Below are 18,431 nucleotides of genomic sequence, written 5' to 3' on the forward strand. Positions count from 1 at the left end.
TCCCCATTTCTTTTCTTTTGTCCTTATCTCTCTGAACACTAATCCTTCTTGTGTTTGCAGAAATGAACAAAAAGGATCTTGATGTCCTCACCATACCAAGCAAAGACAAGGTTCTGGTCCATGAACCCAAGCTGAAGGTGGACCTTACCAAGTATTTGGAGAACCAGCTGTTTAGGTTTGACTACGCATTCAATGAGAATGCTACCAATGAGATAGTCTACAAGTAAGTAAACAAACAGAATCATGATCAAGAAGACATTCTAGTCTTTCAGTTAGAACGAGGATTTGAGTAATTAGGTCAGATAACATTCATATATGATAATTCATACATCATTCTTTCTACGCGTAAACAAACATTTAAACAAAAATTTATGCCATCACATAGGAGCGATATTATAATCTCACATCCCCATATCTATGCCAGGATATTATAAAATGTGTGTGGTCTTAAAAGTTTCTATGGCTTCTTTTTGAATTTGCTGAATCACTTGCTTGAGAATAAATAGGAACGTGCAATGCTAGTTATTAACCACCCAATGCAAAATCTGATGAGGTAATCCCCATAAAGATTTCTTGTTTCGTGAGATCACCAATTATAGAACCATTAAAGAAGAAATTGAAAAAAAAAGATAAAAAGATGAATATCCTTCATTTTGCATAATGAAGATGGGGGGGGGGGGGGGGGGCAATGATGATACAGTGTACAGGGGAAATGGTACTTGATGAAGGACCAGAAATTATAATCTCATTAGTCTGCCATATGCACACCAAATGTTATGTGCAATTGTCGCTGCTCTCCTTGTAATGACATGAGGTTGCTCATACAAGATTTGTTCATTTCTTCTCATTGTGTTCCTAAATCAATTCTCACAGATTTACAGCAAAGCCTTTAGTGGAGACTATCTTCAACCGGGGAATGGCCACGTGCTTTGCATATGGGCAGACAGGAAGTGGCAAGACTCATGTGAGTCAACAAATCACCTGTTTTATTTTTTTTAGACTTTGCTTTGTTTTTGTACCTCGACAAACGTAGTTTGAAGGGGGTATTATGTAGGAATCAGCATATTGTTGGTCAGGCGGGCCTGCAGTCTAATGCAAGTTTTGTGGATCAAACTACTCCAGTTTTTCAAACCGCTCAAAAAATATTTGTACACCATCTTGAACTCAATGTAAAGTTGTGCAACACACATTTTACAACAGGAGTGGAAAGAATGTTGCTATGGTACCATCACATCATGTCCCAAATTTAGGTGAAAGGCTTCCAGATCAAGTTATATTTCTACCTTTTCTGCAATTTGCAAGAAAATTGGCACACTTGAGAAGCTTGATGCTAAGGTTTGCAGGACAATCTTTAAAAAGTAGTCAAATGTAAGTGCCATGGTGGAAGTGCAATAGGGACCCCAAATCATGAAAAAGCCTTCAGATTGAAATTCTTCCCCAGTTTTTCTACAATTCAGAAAAAAAAAAATAGCACACATAGTGACAGTCATATGAAGATGTGTGAGACAAATCTTCAAGAGTTGCATAAATGTGTTGCCATGGAAATAGTGCATTGTTGCTTCAAAGTCAGGAAAAAGTCTTCTCCAGTTATTTACCATTCAATTTAAATTAAGTATAGTTGTTGATTTTGATGCAAATATGTGCCTGACAAAAATAATAAGAGTAGAGTAAAGTGTGTTGCCGAGGTAACAGTGCATTGTGACCCCAAATCAGAAAAGGCAGATTGAACATTTTGTTATGTTTGTAAGCGATTCAGAGCAAACTCAAGCCCAAAACCCCTCAAATTAAGGAATCCTTGAAAATCTCTAGAACCAAAAGTGATAAGCTAATTTAGTGCTATGAGTGAAGCTCATGTAGATTGGCAGCTGTATGTAGTTTGTTCATTGGAGATTCTTGGATGAACCATGGGGGGGGGGGGGGGGGGGGGACCCAACTTGGGACCCGTATTTCACATTTTCATTTTCATCTTGAAAATGCATCCATGGTCAGATTTTCACCAAACTTGGCAGGTGTAGGCCATGGGGTGAGCTGGTTTTTTCGCTTGTTTCGTTCCGACAACTGCGGCACTAAAATTTCTCCGCAGCTACGTGTAAACAAATAATCAAAAAGGCTACAGGAAAAAGTTCGACACAAACCCTCCTGTAGTATTTTGGTAATTTAGGGGGAAACAGTGAACTTTTTTGTCACTGAGGAGCTGAATATGTACACTTTGCCGTGTACGATATTCATTCGCGAACGATCATGTGATGTATGTTATCCAATCCGAATCGAGAATTATTGTTTACGAGTCAAAATGGCCGCCCCCTGTGAGCCTGTCGACGCGTCTACGTCGTCTGCTCAGCCGAAACTTTTAAGATGCGTTATTATGCATGTAACATCGATGAAGTTTGAAAATTTCACGGCTATGACAAACCTAAGATAGACGAAACCTATTTTGTGTGCTAAAGAGTGGATCAAATTGAGTGGGGGAGACCGTGAAATCGCAGACCAGAACGAAGTGATTCAGCTGCTCAGGGGGACTGACTGCAACCTACGTAGTAGGATAATTTGCAGGTTAGTTTACGTACGTACAGTCGTAGCAGTCGACACTGCAGTGCAGTCTCACTCATACATTTATATGCGTATTCTAAATCCTAATGACCATGATGACTACAAGTACAACGTTAGCTATGTTATGAACGTTGCTTGTGTATGTTATAATGGGCGCTAATGCAGTAGCTTAGCCGTTAGCGTGTCTGTTACATTTTAGATAAATCATCTTGAATTTCACCTTGGCATGGCATAGCGCCGTTATAAGGTAGCCTTGATGTAATTTTTCATGTTGTTCTATGTACAGCCCAGGTTAGGTTGATGTAGCTGATCGGTGATATTGTTTTGTAAAAGTCTTGACACACAGGACTGGATTGAAAAAGGTCTAAACTGCATGTAAATTTATATTTTCATAATCATGGCCATGGAGTATTAATATTAAAAATCCATCTTGTTTCTCTCACCCCGAAATTGGCGAATCCCCCCCCCTCAAAACACACATTTAGCATCTCATTAAATTAACTTATTAATATTTGATATGAATAGATCTAAAAAACCAACAATGACAATAACATAATTTCAACAATTAAACTCCCTAAAACATATGATTACCATTATGTTGTGCCAAACTATAAAGCAGTGGGTGGTGGTGATAGTGAAATTAGTATTAATGATGATAAGGCAGTTGTATTCATAATTATGATAATTGATATTGCATGTGATCAGGTGCTGAAAGCTGTAGATTTAATTTAAAATCAGTAATTGCACTGCAAGTACAAGTTGAAGTAGTTGATGATGACAATGATCATGAGGTGTTAATGATTACCTGGCATAGTACTAGGGCCTATTGGTAATTACAAGATTCAAATATTGGCAGTCAATAGTCTACCGTACATTTAATGATATATTGAGTGTAATGTTCAACCCCTCCCTCTAGCGTTTAGCCTTTTTTTCCCCCTAACAAAATCCAACGGCTAATCATTGCTGTTCATTTCTCCATTGTATTAAATAGGATTCCATGAAACGTGCTACAAGAGGTTTATAGATAGCAAACGCCTGAATCTCACTAGGAAACGAAAGCTGAAGGAGGAGCCTGGTCCGTCAGCAGGAGCATCTGTTTCCTCCCCTAAGACGCTCACATCAAGATCAAGATTTTCTTCTGGAAGCTCTTCAGGTTCTGCTGTGTTGCCTGTGAAATGCATCATTTGCAACAGACTCAACCTGCTCATTACTTGCCAAGGGAAATAGGTTAATATGATTGATATTGAAGCGTGAAAACATTGTCATGTTACTATAAGTTGTCCTTGATAAAATGGAGCAATATATATACACCACTGAAACATTCACACATATACAAAGAACTTCAATGCAAAGTTCAGAAACAACAGAATGTACTGTATATGCACCAATGCTTTGGTCAATGTGATTGATATTCAAGAATTGACATCTTACCAAAGTTGTGCATGATAAAATGTCTTTGTAATACAGATTGCTTCCTGTATTTTGAATACCAATGTTTATGCAACATGTTTTGACTCCTTGCCTCAGTATGTGATTGTTCGCCCTTTAGCAAACATTTCTGCCCACTATTATGATTTGATTAGGGTTGAATTATTCTAAGAACAAAGATGTTTTCCTAAGTGTGTTTTTTTTTCATAAAACTGAATGACTACGATTAAAATTTGTTTCTCCCACTCTGGGAAGAAAAATATGTTACTATTATTAATACTGAAAAGAGAATGTTCATGTAGAAAGGTCAGTACAATGTAGGTGTGAGTACAAAATCAGTTTGCTAAAACTAATACACACCAGCCAAATGAAAATTGTGCATAAGTTGAGTCAGGTTTACACAGATCCTCTGATATTGGAAGTTAATTGCAGTGTTATCATAATTTTTAATGCCAAACCTGTTTTATTCTCTCCAAGATTTTCAGGTACACATTGCCTCCAATACAGAATCCAACAGTTTTCACTCATGAATGGGTAAACTATAATTTTGCCTTTATTTTATGTATTGGCATTTTTCAAAACTTTTACACCCTTTCAAGGATATTTGGACCATGGAATGTTCCAGGAAATTTATTAAAACTAGAAAATTTGACTGATTATCATTTTGAGCTATCTTACATGAAAGGAGGTAGTGTCCCACCATGTTGTAACCTAATGATAGCAATGGAAACTTCAGGAAATTTTATGAAGATTAAATTTTCTAGTGCTAAAGTAATGTATAATATTTCATGAACAACGTGATTGCTATGTGATCTAAGTTTATTAAAGCTTCTTAAGAAGAAGAAGAAGAAAAGAAAAACATGTTTACTGATAAGCAATATGATCTGTTTAATAGTAATGTCTCATGTGTGTAAATGAGTTTGTAAGTGTGCGTGTGAGTGTATATAATATGTCAGCGTTTGTATGCACCTGTGTATGTGTAATGCACTGATCAATACATGTATTATATCATTGTGTGTGTTCATGTTTATGATAATCTTTTTTATGATGCTGATGTGATAAATGGCCAAGGCATGTAGAATATTTTAATACACTTGGGTATATTGAATCTTCATAACTATGTGTGTGCGTATGTGTGTGTGCATGTGAGGGTGTGTGTGTGTGTGTGTGTGTGTGTGTACAATAAGATTCTCCCACATGCACGCGGACACACACACAAACAAACGCACCGAATTTTTTTCTTTTTTTTTGCCTTGAATGATTAGTCATTTGATTAATAACATGTCTTTGAACAGAATATAAGGCATTTGCCTTGACCTTTGACGGTCAGTCAGTGCTCTCTCTCATATGGTCTTGAACCACTTTGCTCTTGTCCTCCTTTGCATAGCCAGCATCAGGAAAAGCTGAAACATGAGATATAATGCAACTATTAAACCAAAACTTCACTTTTTTTTCTAGGTATATGGCTAAAAGCAGTGCTTTACAAATGTGTATATGTATTTCAGCTTAGAAACACTATGGGAACTATACTGCGGCTAGCAGCCCCATACGCATAACTGCAGCCAGCAGCCCCATACGCATAGCGTCATGGGGCTGTGAACTGTAGCATACAGGATCATGACGGATGTTTTATCGCGGACAAATATCAACTTAAAATCGGGAAAAAATCTTCAATTTGAAGACTTATTAATAAATTTGAAGTATTGATAACAGAGTTCGTGCAAGGTTTGCTTCTGCAAATAGTTCCTTTCTGTTCAAATTGATGACTAAATGTGACTCGGTCGAGAGGAAACTGGGAGAGCTACACTGAATTGTCGGCCAGCGCATGCACACACAGACATCTAATATCCAGTCAATGGATTCGAAATTTGTGCGCAGTGATGTGTGCGCCTGCGCTGACCGTCAATTCAGCGTAGCTCTCCCAGATTCCTCTCGACCTAGTCATATTAAGTCATCAAATCGAACAGAAAATGACTATTTGTAGAACCAAACCTTGCACGAACCCTGTTGTCAATACTTCAACCTTACTTTTAAGTCTTCAAATTGAAGAATTTTTGTTCGATTAAAGGTTGACATTTGTCCGTGGTACTACCCTGTCATGATCCTAAATGCTACAATCCGCAGCCCCATTACAATATGTGTATTGGGCTGCTGGTCGCAGTTTATAAAATATGGATTTTCGCAAAAACTACAGGATATTTCGAGGAGAACTTTTTACAGTGAATTTAGGATGTACAAAACATCACATTTCCGCATTCAGAAAGTAGTGCCAGTGTTGCTGGAACGAAACCCATTTTCTAAGCCTCTTTTTCAGCTTCACCCCATGGCCTAGTGCTATTGCGAGGGTGAAATAGTATGTGCCTGTAGAAATAGGCACCATTTTCCACTTGAGGTCCCCAGGGGCACAATGTGCTGGGGATGAGGGAGGTAAAGCCCTTTCACAAAACACTTTGTAGGAAAACATGCAAATTATGCCTAGTTTAGGGGAAGGTGCATTCCACTTTATTTTATTCATCATAGAGTGGACTCCTGTTGTGATGAAGTCCTCGGGACCGGCAGTTTTTGTCGAGCCCACCGGAGGTGAGGGGAGACTAAGGGATCGCGGCCTGCGGCGTCTGTCCGTCCATCCGTCTGTAATGCTACAAAAACTTAAATTACTCTCTACTGAGGACTTCAATTTCAGTCAAACTTGGGGTGCGTTTATAAGATTTTTCTTTTGGACAATGCCTTGCGCGCACCCTGTTTGACCTTTTGCCGAGGAAAAACTGCGCAGAGTGAGTTGCGCAATGGCACAGTCTGAGGGAGAGCCCCAACACGCTCGGAGAAAAAAATCTTATAAACGCTCTCCTGACAAAAGTGTGATTTGAAACAGTGTTTCAAAACAGTGATTCAAAACAGTGATTCTAGGCACGCAAAATCTTATAAACGCACCCTTGGAGGGAAGAGTGGTTATACAAAGTTACACATTTTGCTAAACATAAAAGTCACCTCGAGGTCAAAGGTCACAGGCAGGGGTCAATGAACTTTAGGGCCCAATGTTAAGTTTTTACGGCGCGTTTCGATTATGGCTCATAACTTTCAATGTATATGTCAGTTTGTGACCAAACTTGGATGGTAGATGTCCCTTGGGGAGTTGAAGGTCACCACAAGGTCGAAGGTCGCAGACAGGGGTCAACAAACTTAAAGGGCCCAATGTTAAGTTTTTACTGTGCATTTTGATTATGGCTCATAACTTTTGAACCCTATATCTGTTTGTGACCAAACTCGGATGGTAGATGACCCTTGGGGAGTTGAAGGTCATCACATGGTCAAAGGTCACAGACAGGGGTCAACGAACTTTTAGGGCCCAGTGTTAAGTTTTTACGGCACGTTTCGATTATGGCTCAAAACATTTGATCCATATGTCTGTTTGTGACCAAACTTGGCTGGTAAATGTCCCTTGGGGAGTTGAAGGTCACCACAAGGTCAAAGGTCATAGGCAGAGTCAATGAACTTCTGGGAAGTAGAAAAACATTAATTTCTTCTACGCGAATGGGCGAGACATATTTTGGCACTTGCCTTGTCTCATTATAGTTGAAATTTCGTTATAACCCAACAAATAAACAGTAAAAAACAAAGAGCTGATAATGTTGCAGCCTGAATTTTTACTTTGTTGTAACTGTAATTTTGCTAAAACTGTGTTCGTTATAATGGGAGTGCAGTGTATTAGTACTTTAGCAATGATTGACATATGGTCTTGTTTCAGATCAATGGTGTAACTTTAAAAATGACTACTTTATGAACTCTAAAAAATAAGTACAAAGTCGTATTCCCTTTTCCTTTGGTGGTTTGAAAGGGCACCAAAAGTGCTACCTCCCGTAGCATAACAAACTTGTGTGGTCAATTCATCTCCTTGCCAGGGAGGCATATGTGGTCCAAAAGTGCCATTCTTCAGGGACAAATTTTACAAGGTTTTAGGGTAATCAATATTATGTTATGAAGCTTTCCAAAATTAAAACCTTATTATTGCTGTTGTAAAAGAGGAGGAGTCATACTAAATACCTATCACCATTGGAACACTACAACATCTCATATGTGCATGTGACACTACCTTTAAAGGGGTGTTTCGGACGTGACATTTTCCGTTAACAAATTAGGGTCTAGTAGAATTAGTGCTTGAAATAAGTAAATTCAAAAAGAGAGCATCAAATCATTATTTAATGCATGGCCAATGATGTGTAGATGTACATGTAGCAGTATAAAGGCATCACCCATGCTTGAATAGAAAACATTCAAAAATACATTTTTGTTAACAATTTTCCGTTAACTTTTTGTCACGTCCGAAACAAATTTCAAATTGAGATAATCAATACAAAAAATTATAACTAAACAGTTTTCACCATTTCTAAATCACCACTGCTACTCTCATAAGAGTCTGTGAATATTAGGAAAGTATTCGTATGTTAATAAAAATTTTCTGGGAATTTTACGTTTTCAGTTAACACATGTCACGTCCGAAACACCGTGTCACATCTGAAACATACACATGATAACTTTCAAGTCAGGTTCTCCACTAAAAGACTTACCAGGTAATTAGTTGCTTGTCTGACTTTCATAACAACACACTGGTTATATGTATGCATGAATTATGTCAGCTCAGGTTCATTTGTACATTTTGGAGTAATGAATGTAAACAAAGGGTGTTTCGGACGTGACGTGTTAACAACCTATTTAGACAAATGGACCAGACACAACAATATACATTTGTTCACTCATTCTTCTTGTATCATTATCATTTACAGGGTACAAGATGTATTATGAACTACAACTAACATTATTTAACGGCACCTACTTGCCCAGAGACACAAGTATGCCTAAATTTAATCTAGGATTGGGATAACTGAGTGTCTTTCATTTCCTCATCCACAGCAGGGAAAATGGGGAGTAGAGTTTCGAAATATGTGTAATATCTTCAGTATGTAACTCATATTTGATATCTCTTACATAGTCTCTCTGCAGTTTATTTAAATTCTTGGTAGTTTGAAAAGCAACAAATGTTTGCATTATAATAAACACTGTTTCGGACGTGACACATTAGTGTTAACATTACTTTTTACTTGAATTCTATACAATTTTGCTCATATCCATTTGTGTTTTAAGTCAGTTTAATTGCAATACCAATGCAAGGCAAACTATTTGGAAAAAAATTAACTTACCATTACTTATTTTTCTTTCTTTTTCACCTTTATTTGTCAAGAATATCCGATACATGTATGGACATGTATATTGCATTAACATTATAATGTTCTCATTGGACATTCACGTTATATGTCTGTACAATACATTGAACAGCGACTCATAAGTGTGCTGCAGCAGTACATGTATGTTATTAAATTGTTGTCATGCTATCGAAAAGTGTTGTGAATAGTGAATCAGTTTCATTAATAATTCATTGATATTTCGTTACATCAACTTCTGTAAACACACAAACTGTAGTACTGAGAATACTGTGAAAATCAAAATGTCAGATTTCTCTCCCTACTTGTACAGTGTATGAGTAGGGTCAATCCTGATTTCAGATAAACTGCACCCCATTAATAAACATTCTTGTTAGGAATAATCACATGATCTGGAAATGTAACTATCCAGACAAGTTACCCTTAGTCAACAATCCCCACCCCCCCCCCCCCCATGAAGTTCCACCTTAGTGCACTGCGCAGTTGAACTGTTATATTATTAAAAATGTATGAAACTAGAGTGTGAGTACTAATAACTGGGAGAGGGCTATGAGCAGTAAGATACTTTTACAACTCCCCTTCTCAATTCTATAAGGGTCATTCTTTTGTGCATCTCAATCTGCTCTACCAAAATATGACAAGTCAAGTTTTACAGGTTGTGCATATGGACATATAATACAATGTATATGGAGAACAATCAAAACTCCAAATTGAATGAAAGAGATGTAAACTTGAAATCACATCATATACCATCCACTCCCAACCAGAAGCTGATTTAGCGTTAGAATAGCCGATAAAAATGAATGTTTAAAGGACATGTACACACATTGTAAGAACTGTACTTGTACATCCCTGAGTGAGCTAGTTATATGATGTCCCAACACATACAGTAAAGGGCATTGCATCATAGACAGACAGGGTAGTGCAATATATTTGAACAAGCAATGCACTTGTAAATAGATAAATTTAAGTGAATGAAAATGTAAAACGAAACTTGAATTTAATGATTACACAGGCACATACACAAAACAAACAAACTGGCAACTAAAAGTGGTATAAGGGGATGTAAATATGATCTTGCCTGCTAAAGTTCCCTATAAATATATTTAAATTTGATGGCACATACAGCCGTATGTGTATGCATAATGTTACCTAACTTGTGTTCCTAGTGTCACAAATATCATGGTAGTCAGGATATTTAGCATTTTATTACAAAAAAAAAACATCTTTTTTTTTTACTTGTTACTGATTCCAGTACAGTTCTACAAAATTTGGAGGCCATGATTCGATCTTTGTCACAGGTATCAAAAATACAAAGAACAGCATTCCTCACTTTGAATATGCATAAAATGCACAGAATAATTGAGCATGTTTGCATGTGCAGGAGTTAAGTGGACAGATGTTCTAGAGGTAACTATAGTAATCTATCTAGCTAGTAACCAATTTCAGCAGACAAGTGAGCTCTACTTCAATTGAAGGATGTGTTTGAATTAACCAGGAGAATGTTGTTGCAATTTATCAAATGCATATTATTTATGCACTGATTCTTGAATATTTGTGTAAGAAGTCATAAATTGGAGATTATAAATCCTAGTGATGCCATAACTTGGTTGTTATGTACAAAACACAGTTCACTCACTAGGACATAAAACTACCTACAGGTACATCCTGTATTCTTCATGACTCTTAGAAACTTGTACAGAACAATCTGGGTTGATTGAGTTTTTGGCAGCATAGAATGCACATGTATCTATATTACGTACTTCAAGCTCTTTATTATACCCCCGCCAAACGAAGTTTGAAGGGGGTATATAGGAATCAGCGGACGGTCGGGCGGTCGGGCGGTCGGTCGGGCGGTCGGTCGGGCGGTCGGGCGGTCGGGCGGTCGGTCCGTTGCAAATCTTGCGTCGCGAACTACTTCCTCAGTTTTCAACCGATTCCCATAAAACTTGGCACAGATGTGTGCCTTGGGTTGTAGATGTGCAAGACGTATTTTTTGACAGTACCCAAAAGTACGTTGCCATGGTAACGGCATATTATGGGCAAAAATGGGTACAAATCTTGTGTCGCGAACTCCTCCCACAGTTTTCGATCAATTTTTATGAAATTAGGTACAGATGTTCATCTGAATATGTTAATGTGCAAGACACATATTTCCGCAGTGGCAAAAAGTGCGTTGCCATGGTAACGGCATGTTATTGGTAAAATATAGGGCAAAATGCTTCATGGCAAAACTGCTTCATCAGTGTTCTTCCAATTCTCATGGAATTCATATTGAATGTTTGTCTTAGGATATAGGTCAGCATGACACATTTCTTGACGGTGACAAAAAGTATGTTGCCATGGTAACAGCTCACATATTATGAGCCAAAATGATGGAAAATTTTGTGTTGCAAACTACTTCCTCAGTTTTTGCCCAATTTCCATGAAACTTGGTACAGATGTGTGCCTTTGGTTGTAGATGTGCAAGACGCATTTTTCGACAGTACCCGAAAGTACGTTGCCATGGTAACGGCATATTAATGGCAGAAGATCAAGGAAAGATCTTGCGGATTTAACTACTTCCTCAGTTTTTTGACCAAAGCTTATGAAATGTTGTTTGGCGGGGGTATAACCAGTCGCTGTAGCGACATTTCTAGTTTCACTCTGTGTCATGTAAACTTTTAAGAGTCACGTCCGAAACAACATTATGGATTTTACTGATCTATAAAGCTTAGTGGTCTTCAATCATTATTCCTGACTTGTAAAACTGACCTTTTTCAAATTTGTGTACGTGACATGAATCACTATTATAAAATCCTTCTGTATCTCAACATTACCTGTAACCGACTTGTGTAATGGCAGGCTTCTTGATAACTGAATACTTTGCATGAATTGGCTATTACAGCTTTTTCCAGCAAGTTAATAGGACATTTGGTAATAGATTTGCTTTTCCTCACCACTTTAATGTGGCAGGCAAGCTTGAGGGATACAGTGCGTTGCATTGCCAGGACAATAGTCAAGGCTTTGTGAAAGGCTTTGTATCAAACATTAGAGACACAAATTTGTGTAAACATTGTGTGTCACGTCCGAAACGAATGTCCTGCATGTATACTATTAATATGTTGAATGCATTTTAACAGGGTAATTATGCATAAACTGTGGCTTGGCCACCATTAAGATTTGAATTGTAATGAAATTGATTTCGTTATTCCACTTAAATTGTATGTTAACTACTGTGTCACGTCCGAAACAATAGCATTTTGTTAACAGTCACGTCCGAAACACCAGAGTCAGAAAAATATCACCACAAGTTAAAATGACTGAAATCTGGTGATACCTATATCATTGTGTTACTTCCTAAGCATGTTTTGTATACACCACTAGTGATTCATTTTCTCTCATTTTTAATAAAGAAATTCAAAAAAGAGACGGTCATTTTGTAAAAAATGACATATTTTAAGTTTTCCTCCTCAAATATGAAAAAATTACATCTCCTTATCAAAAAATGTTGACTAAAATTTGGAGTCTATATTGGAAGCATGAAATATTGATAATGATGGAAAGAGAAGTTGAATATTTTTATGCTTCTATGTCAAAAAATGGAAAAATGAATTTTTCATGAAATTAGCTCCACGCTTCAGTTTGCCTCCCTGTAATTTCCTTTTCATTGAAACGGGAGCTCTGAAACTTTTTTTCCCATTAAATACCAACCCTAAGTGAAATGTCCAACAACATTTCAAAGCATGAAAAGCAATTCTAAATTTTAGCCCTTTTGTCCATCAGTTACACCATTGATCTGAAACAAGACCATATGATATATATTGCAAGTACATGCCACATCACATGCCTGGTACCTTTTTTGACCTCTGCAGCATTGCTGATAATGCTCTCTCCATATCTGTTGGATTGCTTGTTTCTTCATTAAAAGGAATAAGAATAAGATGGAATGTACATGGAATAAAGATAGAGAAAAGAGAATATTGCCTCACAGCTATTTCTTTTCACCATTAAATTCTTCTGACCAAGGAGACAAAATCTTAACAATGCATGGAATCATTAAGAAGAGTATGGGCCCCTAACATATGGTGATCATCTAAAAATTTGCTCATGTTGTGCAGACCATGGGAGGAAACTTTCAGGGTAAGAACCAGGATGTCACCAAAGGTATCTATGCCCTGGCTGCAGCTGATGTCTTCAGGTCCCTCAATAGACCAGAGCACAAGTCCAAAGAGCTTGCAGTTCACTGCAGTTTCTTTGAAATCTACAGTGGCAAGGTAATTACAAGTTTGCACTTCACTTCTTTTGACTCTGGGAGTAACACATTCATACTAGGTGTTTCAAAAAACATTTCCCACTTTTGATCATTAATAATTCTAAAACTGTTCATTCGATAAAACTGTCATTGATATGAGTAATAGCTGAATAGTGTACAATTTTGTTGGAGGTAATTTGAATGTGAAAGCATAAATCAGTTTCATTAAATCTAAGATTGATTTTGAAGTAAGGTTTCAGATTTTGGTCAAATTTTAACCCTCTGTACAAAAATGAACTTTACACAGAAACCGATGATGTGTATGTGAGTGTGTGCTGACAATGGCCCTGAACAATGGACATGCCTGAACCACCTGTTGACTAGGCGTCAGTCTCGCGCTCCCTGGCACATGAATGCTTAATCAATAATTCATATTGATTGCCCTGGGCACTGCTAGTCTGAATTCATGCACGGTAAAGGGTAAAATGCATGCACATGGAAAAAGTAAGCACATGTTTCCATGTGCTTGCAAACACCACATTTCATTCCAGCTGGCAATCATTTTGCTTCACATACATGTATCACTAAATTTGGGATATAATTAAGCATAAATGATCTAAAGTTCCTCATTTTTATACAACTGTCTACTAATTGAATAGTCTGACAAATTTTCGCCTTTTCGATAAAAAGAGATCATTTTTGGTAAAGAGTTCAGCAGCATTTATCATTGGGACGATTTGTTTCACAGTAGATTTTTTTAAGGCTCCATATACACAAGTGTATACTCTAATTGATTTTCTTTGCTTCTTTTCACCTTGTTTACGATAGAACAGAAGGTATTCATTGTAATTTCGTTTTTCAGAAGTAGGGAGAGCACTGTCGCGACTCAAAGACAGTATCGGCAGGTGTTTGACTTTACTCAGATACTGCCAGAGGCTGAATAAACACTAGTTGTGACAGTGGAATTTCTCATGAATGAATAATGAAGCATTCAAACCCTGGCCATTGTTCAGGACCATTGTCAGGGTGTTAACCACACACTCCCATACACACCCATTGACCCCTGTGCAAAGTGAAATTTTGTACAGAGGGTTGAAAATTGAGCAAAATCTGGAACCTAACTGTGAAATTAATCATGGATTTCATGAAACTGATATATGCTTTCATATTTAAACCACCTTCAATCAAATTGTACAGTATTCAGCTATCACTCATATCAATGACAGTGTTATTTGATATATAGTTTATGAATTATTAAGAATCAAAAGTGGGAAATGTTTTTTGAAACACCTAGTACAGTAGACCTCGCCTAAGTCGACATCGCATAAGTCGACAACTCGCTTAAGTCGACACAATAAAAAAGTCCCGATTTTTGCCTTTGTTATTCCTTGAAAATTTCCTCGTCTTAGTCGACATTTATAAGTCGACAACTCGCGTAAGTCGACCTGATTTTTCAGTGCCAACTGAGCTGAAATACGTGTTAATTCCCTCGTCTAAGTCGACATAATTTTTCGCTCAAAATCTTATCGCCATTCTCTGAAAAAGAATTGTTTTCCCGCTCCGATTCGCTGCGTTTCTACTCGGTAATTCGCTAGTGTACGGCGCGGTAGCGTTCGCTCCATGCGTCCATTGTCTTGTATGCCAGAATATAGAAAGGACTGTACACTCATTTACACTGGAGCATTAACCGTCATGTAGTACCCAAGACAGTTCACTTTACCCCTTTTCTCCCTCTCGTTTTTCTCAAAACGCACAAATTTTGTACACTTATACGTCCCAGTAGGTATTCATTATCCGAACATGAAATAGGTGTTTTTGTAAATTCGAATATTCTATATAACGTTGATTATTCCGAAGCGGTATTAAAACCAGGGCCCTTTCTAAAAAGATTTATTACAATGCAACTAATAATGCAACTCAAAAAATAAAATGCAGGTGTATCAAATCACATGCAACTTTTGCATTTAAACGCAAGTGCGTTGCTGAAACTTAGACAATTTTGCGTTTGTATGAAACTAGAAAATAATTGTTACGAACCTGAAACTCAATTGCGTTTAAACGCAACTCTAAAAATCAAATGCAAGTCCATCAAATCACACGCAACGATGTATTTAAACGCAAGAGTGTTGCAGAGAAGACTTGCGGTTTTTGTACGAAACTAGAAACTGCGTTTAAATAAATCTCTATACATCTACGGAAGTGCGTTATTGTTGAAAAGACTTGCATTACTTTTTTCATTTCGTAAGCAAAATTAAAAATTAAACGCAACTCTGAAAATCAAATGCAAGTCCATCAAATCACATGGCACGCTGAAAAGACTTGCGTTTGATAATCACACAAAACTAGAAAATTGTAAGAAACTTAAACTCAATTGCGTTTAAACGTAACACTAAAAATCAAATGCAAGTCCATCAAATCGCACGGAACGCTGAAAGACTTGCGTTTGATAATCATACGAAACTAGAATTGTAGGGAACTTTTTTTTAAAACTCAACTGCGTTTAAACGCAACTCTAAAAATCAAATGCAAGTCCATCATATCACACGTAACGCTGTATTTAAACGCAAGTGCGTTGCAGAGAAGACTTGCGGTTTTTGTACGAAACTACTACAGAAACTGTGTTTAAACGCATCTCTAAACATCTACGGAAGTATGTTATTGTTTAAAAGACTTGCATTATTTTTTATTTCGTAAACAAAATTACAAATTAAATGCAACTCTAAAAATCAAATGGAAATCCATCAAATCACACGGAACGCTGAAAGACTTGCGTTTGATAATCACACGATACTAGAAAATTGTAGGGAACTTTTTTTAACTCAATTGCATTTAAACGCAACTCTAAATATCAAATACAAGTCCATCAAATCACACGGAACGCTGAAAAGACTTGCGTTTGATAACACAAAACTAGAAAATTGTATGAAATTTAAACTCAATTGCGTTTAAACGCAACTCTAAAAATCAAATGCAAGTCCGTCAAATCACAAGCAACGCTATTTCTAAAACGCAAGAGCGTTGCAGAAAAGACTTGCGGTTCTTGTCCGAAACTAGAAACTGCGTTTAAACGCATAAAAATGTACGGAAGTGCGTTATTGTAGAAAAGGCTCGCATTATTTTTTATTTCGTAACGGAACTTTCGCCGTGACCGAACTTAGTCTGCACTTGCAGGTGAAAGACATCGCAACATTGACACGTTTCAAACTACCGAAACGCATGCTGCTTCACAAAATGTCAATGAAAAAAATGATAACGAATTATTGTTAAAGTTCGCTATGCCGAAGTTTTAAATCTCAGTCCAAAGTTAAATTAGTCCGACAATGGTAAGAGGTTTGTTTTTACGAAGGTTATAGTACATGTACTAGTCCGAAAGATGTCGTTTTCGGATGAACAAACTTTTCTTCTTCTTTTTATTTCAGACAGGCCCGTGCCGTACAGAGCGGTAATGTTGTGAATCGGAGCGCCAGAACAATTCATTTTCAGAGTATGGCAATACAAATTTAAGCAGAACAAATATGGCGACTTAGGGAAGGAAAATCACACATATTTCAACTCAGGCGGCACTGAAAAATAATCTCGACAGAATCATGCGAAATCACACACATATCTTCCCAGCAACGCACTTGAATTTAAATCGCAAAGTTTAATGCAATTTTGGGGAATTTGCCTTTGATATTTCAAATCAAGTTTAAAACGTTAAGTGTCTAGAAACGGGCCTAGGTTTCCGATCCCGCTCTCTCAAAATCCCTCTAGAGATTTGGGAATTGTGCGTTGTCGTTACTAACCCGCGCAAGATTTATGCATGAACTAAAACATTATTGTTGCTCATGTCAGTAGGCATGTTTTGGCGGCAAAAGGAGTAAGATATGGGTAGCGATCCGCATCGTGATCCAAATCTTACTCTGTACAGGGAAAATTAATTTTCATTTATAAGTCGACAAAATGTCGACTTAGGCGTAAGTCGACATTCGCGTAAGTCGACGTGTTTTGCTCAGTCCCGATTATGTCGACTTACGCGAGGTTGACTGTACTTGCAAGTTCTCCAAATTCTCAAATGTCTTTGCAATATCTGGATTAATGTAGTATGAGAGACCTAAAGCCTAGACAGAGGCATATGATGCAAGTACATTTTATATTAGCTGATTTCCTTTCATCATATCTGCTTTGCTAGTGGTTTAAGTGTATGCAAATAAATTGACAGTATTACTTACAGTTTTATATAAAACAAGAATATCATGTGCCACGAAGGCAAGCATGTGCATCAAGCAATTGAAACAGAGTGGCTGTGACAAATAGATATCATTGAAACCCTTAAACCCATTGTGACTCTGAAGAGAATACAATTCCACCTTACATCAAACTTCAACTGATCATGAGGTATGAGAGTGAGAGTTTACTGGTGAGTCTAGTAATTTGACTTTTGTACTGTTGGTATTATTTTATTGCTATTCAGTGACTTCTGGTATTTGACTGATATAATGGGGGAAAGTAAATTTAAGATCAAGAAGATCTACAAACATCACCTTTACCTTTTTGTGGCTGTGACTCAGTTATGACTTTGCGTCAGTCCATTTCTCACAAACAGTCAAAAAGACCAGTCCTGAAACATGTGACAACTGCTAAATATTTCTGTGTTCTGTCTTCTTGTGTGTACAGGTCTTTGACCTGCTGAATGGCAAAGCAAAGTTGCGGGTCCTGGAAGATGGGAAACAGCAAGTCCAGGTGGTTGGGCTCCAGGAAAGGGCAGTGAAGAATACTGATGATGTTCTAAAGCTCATTGCCAGTGGGAACAATGTACGGACTTCAGGACAGACCTCGGCCAATCAGCATTCTTCAAGATCTCACGCCGTCTTCCAAATCATCCTGAGAAAGAAGACCTCAGGCAGACTTCATGGAAAATTCTCCCTCATTGACCTTGCTGGTAATAATAATAATAATAATAATAATAATAATAATAATAATAATAATAATAATAATAACAATTATAATAACATGATTAATAA

The 18,431-nt window shown here is 37.3% G+C and overlaps 1 protein-coding gene across 1 annotated transcript in view; it reads left to right on the top strand.

Moving 5' to 3' along the window:
- Positions 1-18,431, top strand: part of LOC139717972 (kinesin-like protein KIF2A) — a 49,097-nt gene that overhangs the window by 25,810 nt on the left and 4,856 nt on the right. The window contains exons 8-11 of the mRNA XM_071629455.1: positions 61-223; positions 874-964; positions 13,295-13,450; positions 18,085-18,349. Coding sequence (XP_071485556.1) covers positions 61-223; positions 874-964; positions 13,295-13,450; positions 18,085-18,349 — 675 coding nt within the window. The remainder of the gene's footprint in view (positions 1-60; positions 224-873; positions 965-13,294; positions 13,451-18,084; positions 18,350-18,431) is intronic.

Source organism: Diadema antillarum, unplaced genomic scaffold (genome assembly GCF_040938485.1).
Source record: "Diadema antillarum isolate AM-2024a unplaced genomic scaffold, OU_Dant_1.0 scf00000086, whole genome shotgun sequence".
NCBI lineage: Eukaryota > Metazoa > Echinodermata > Echinoidea > Diadematoida > Diadematidae > Diadema > Diadema antillarum.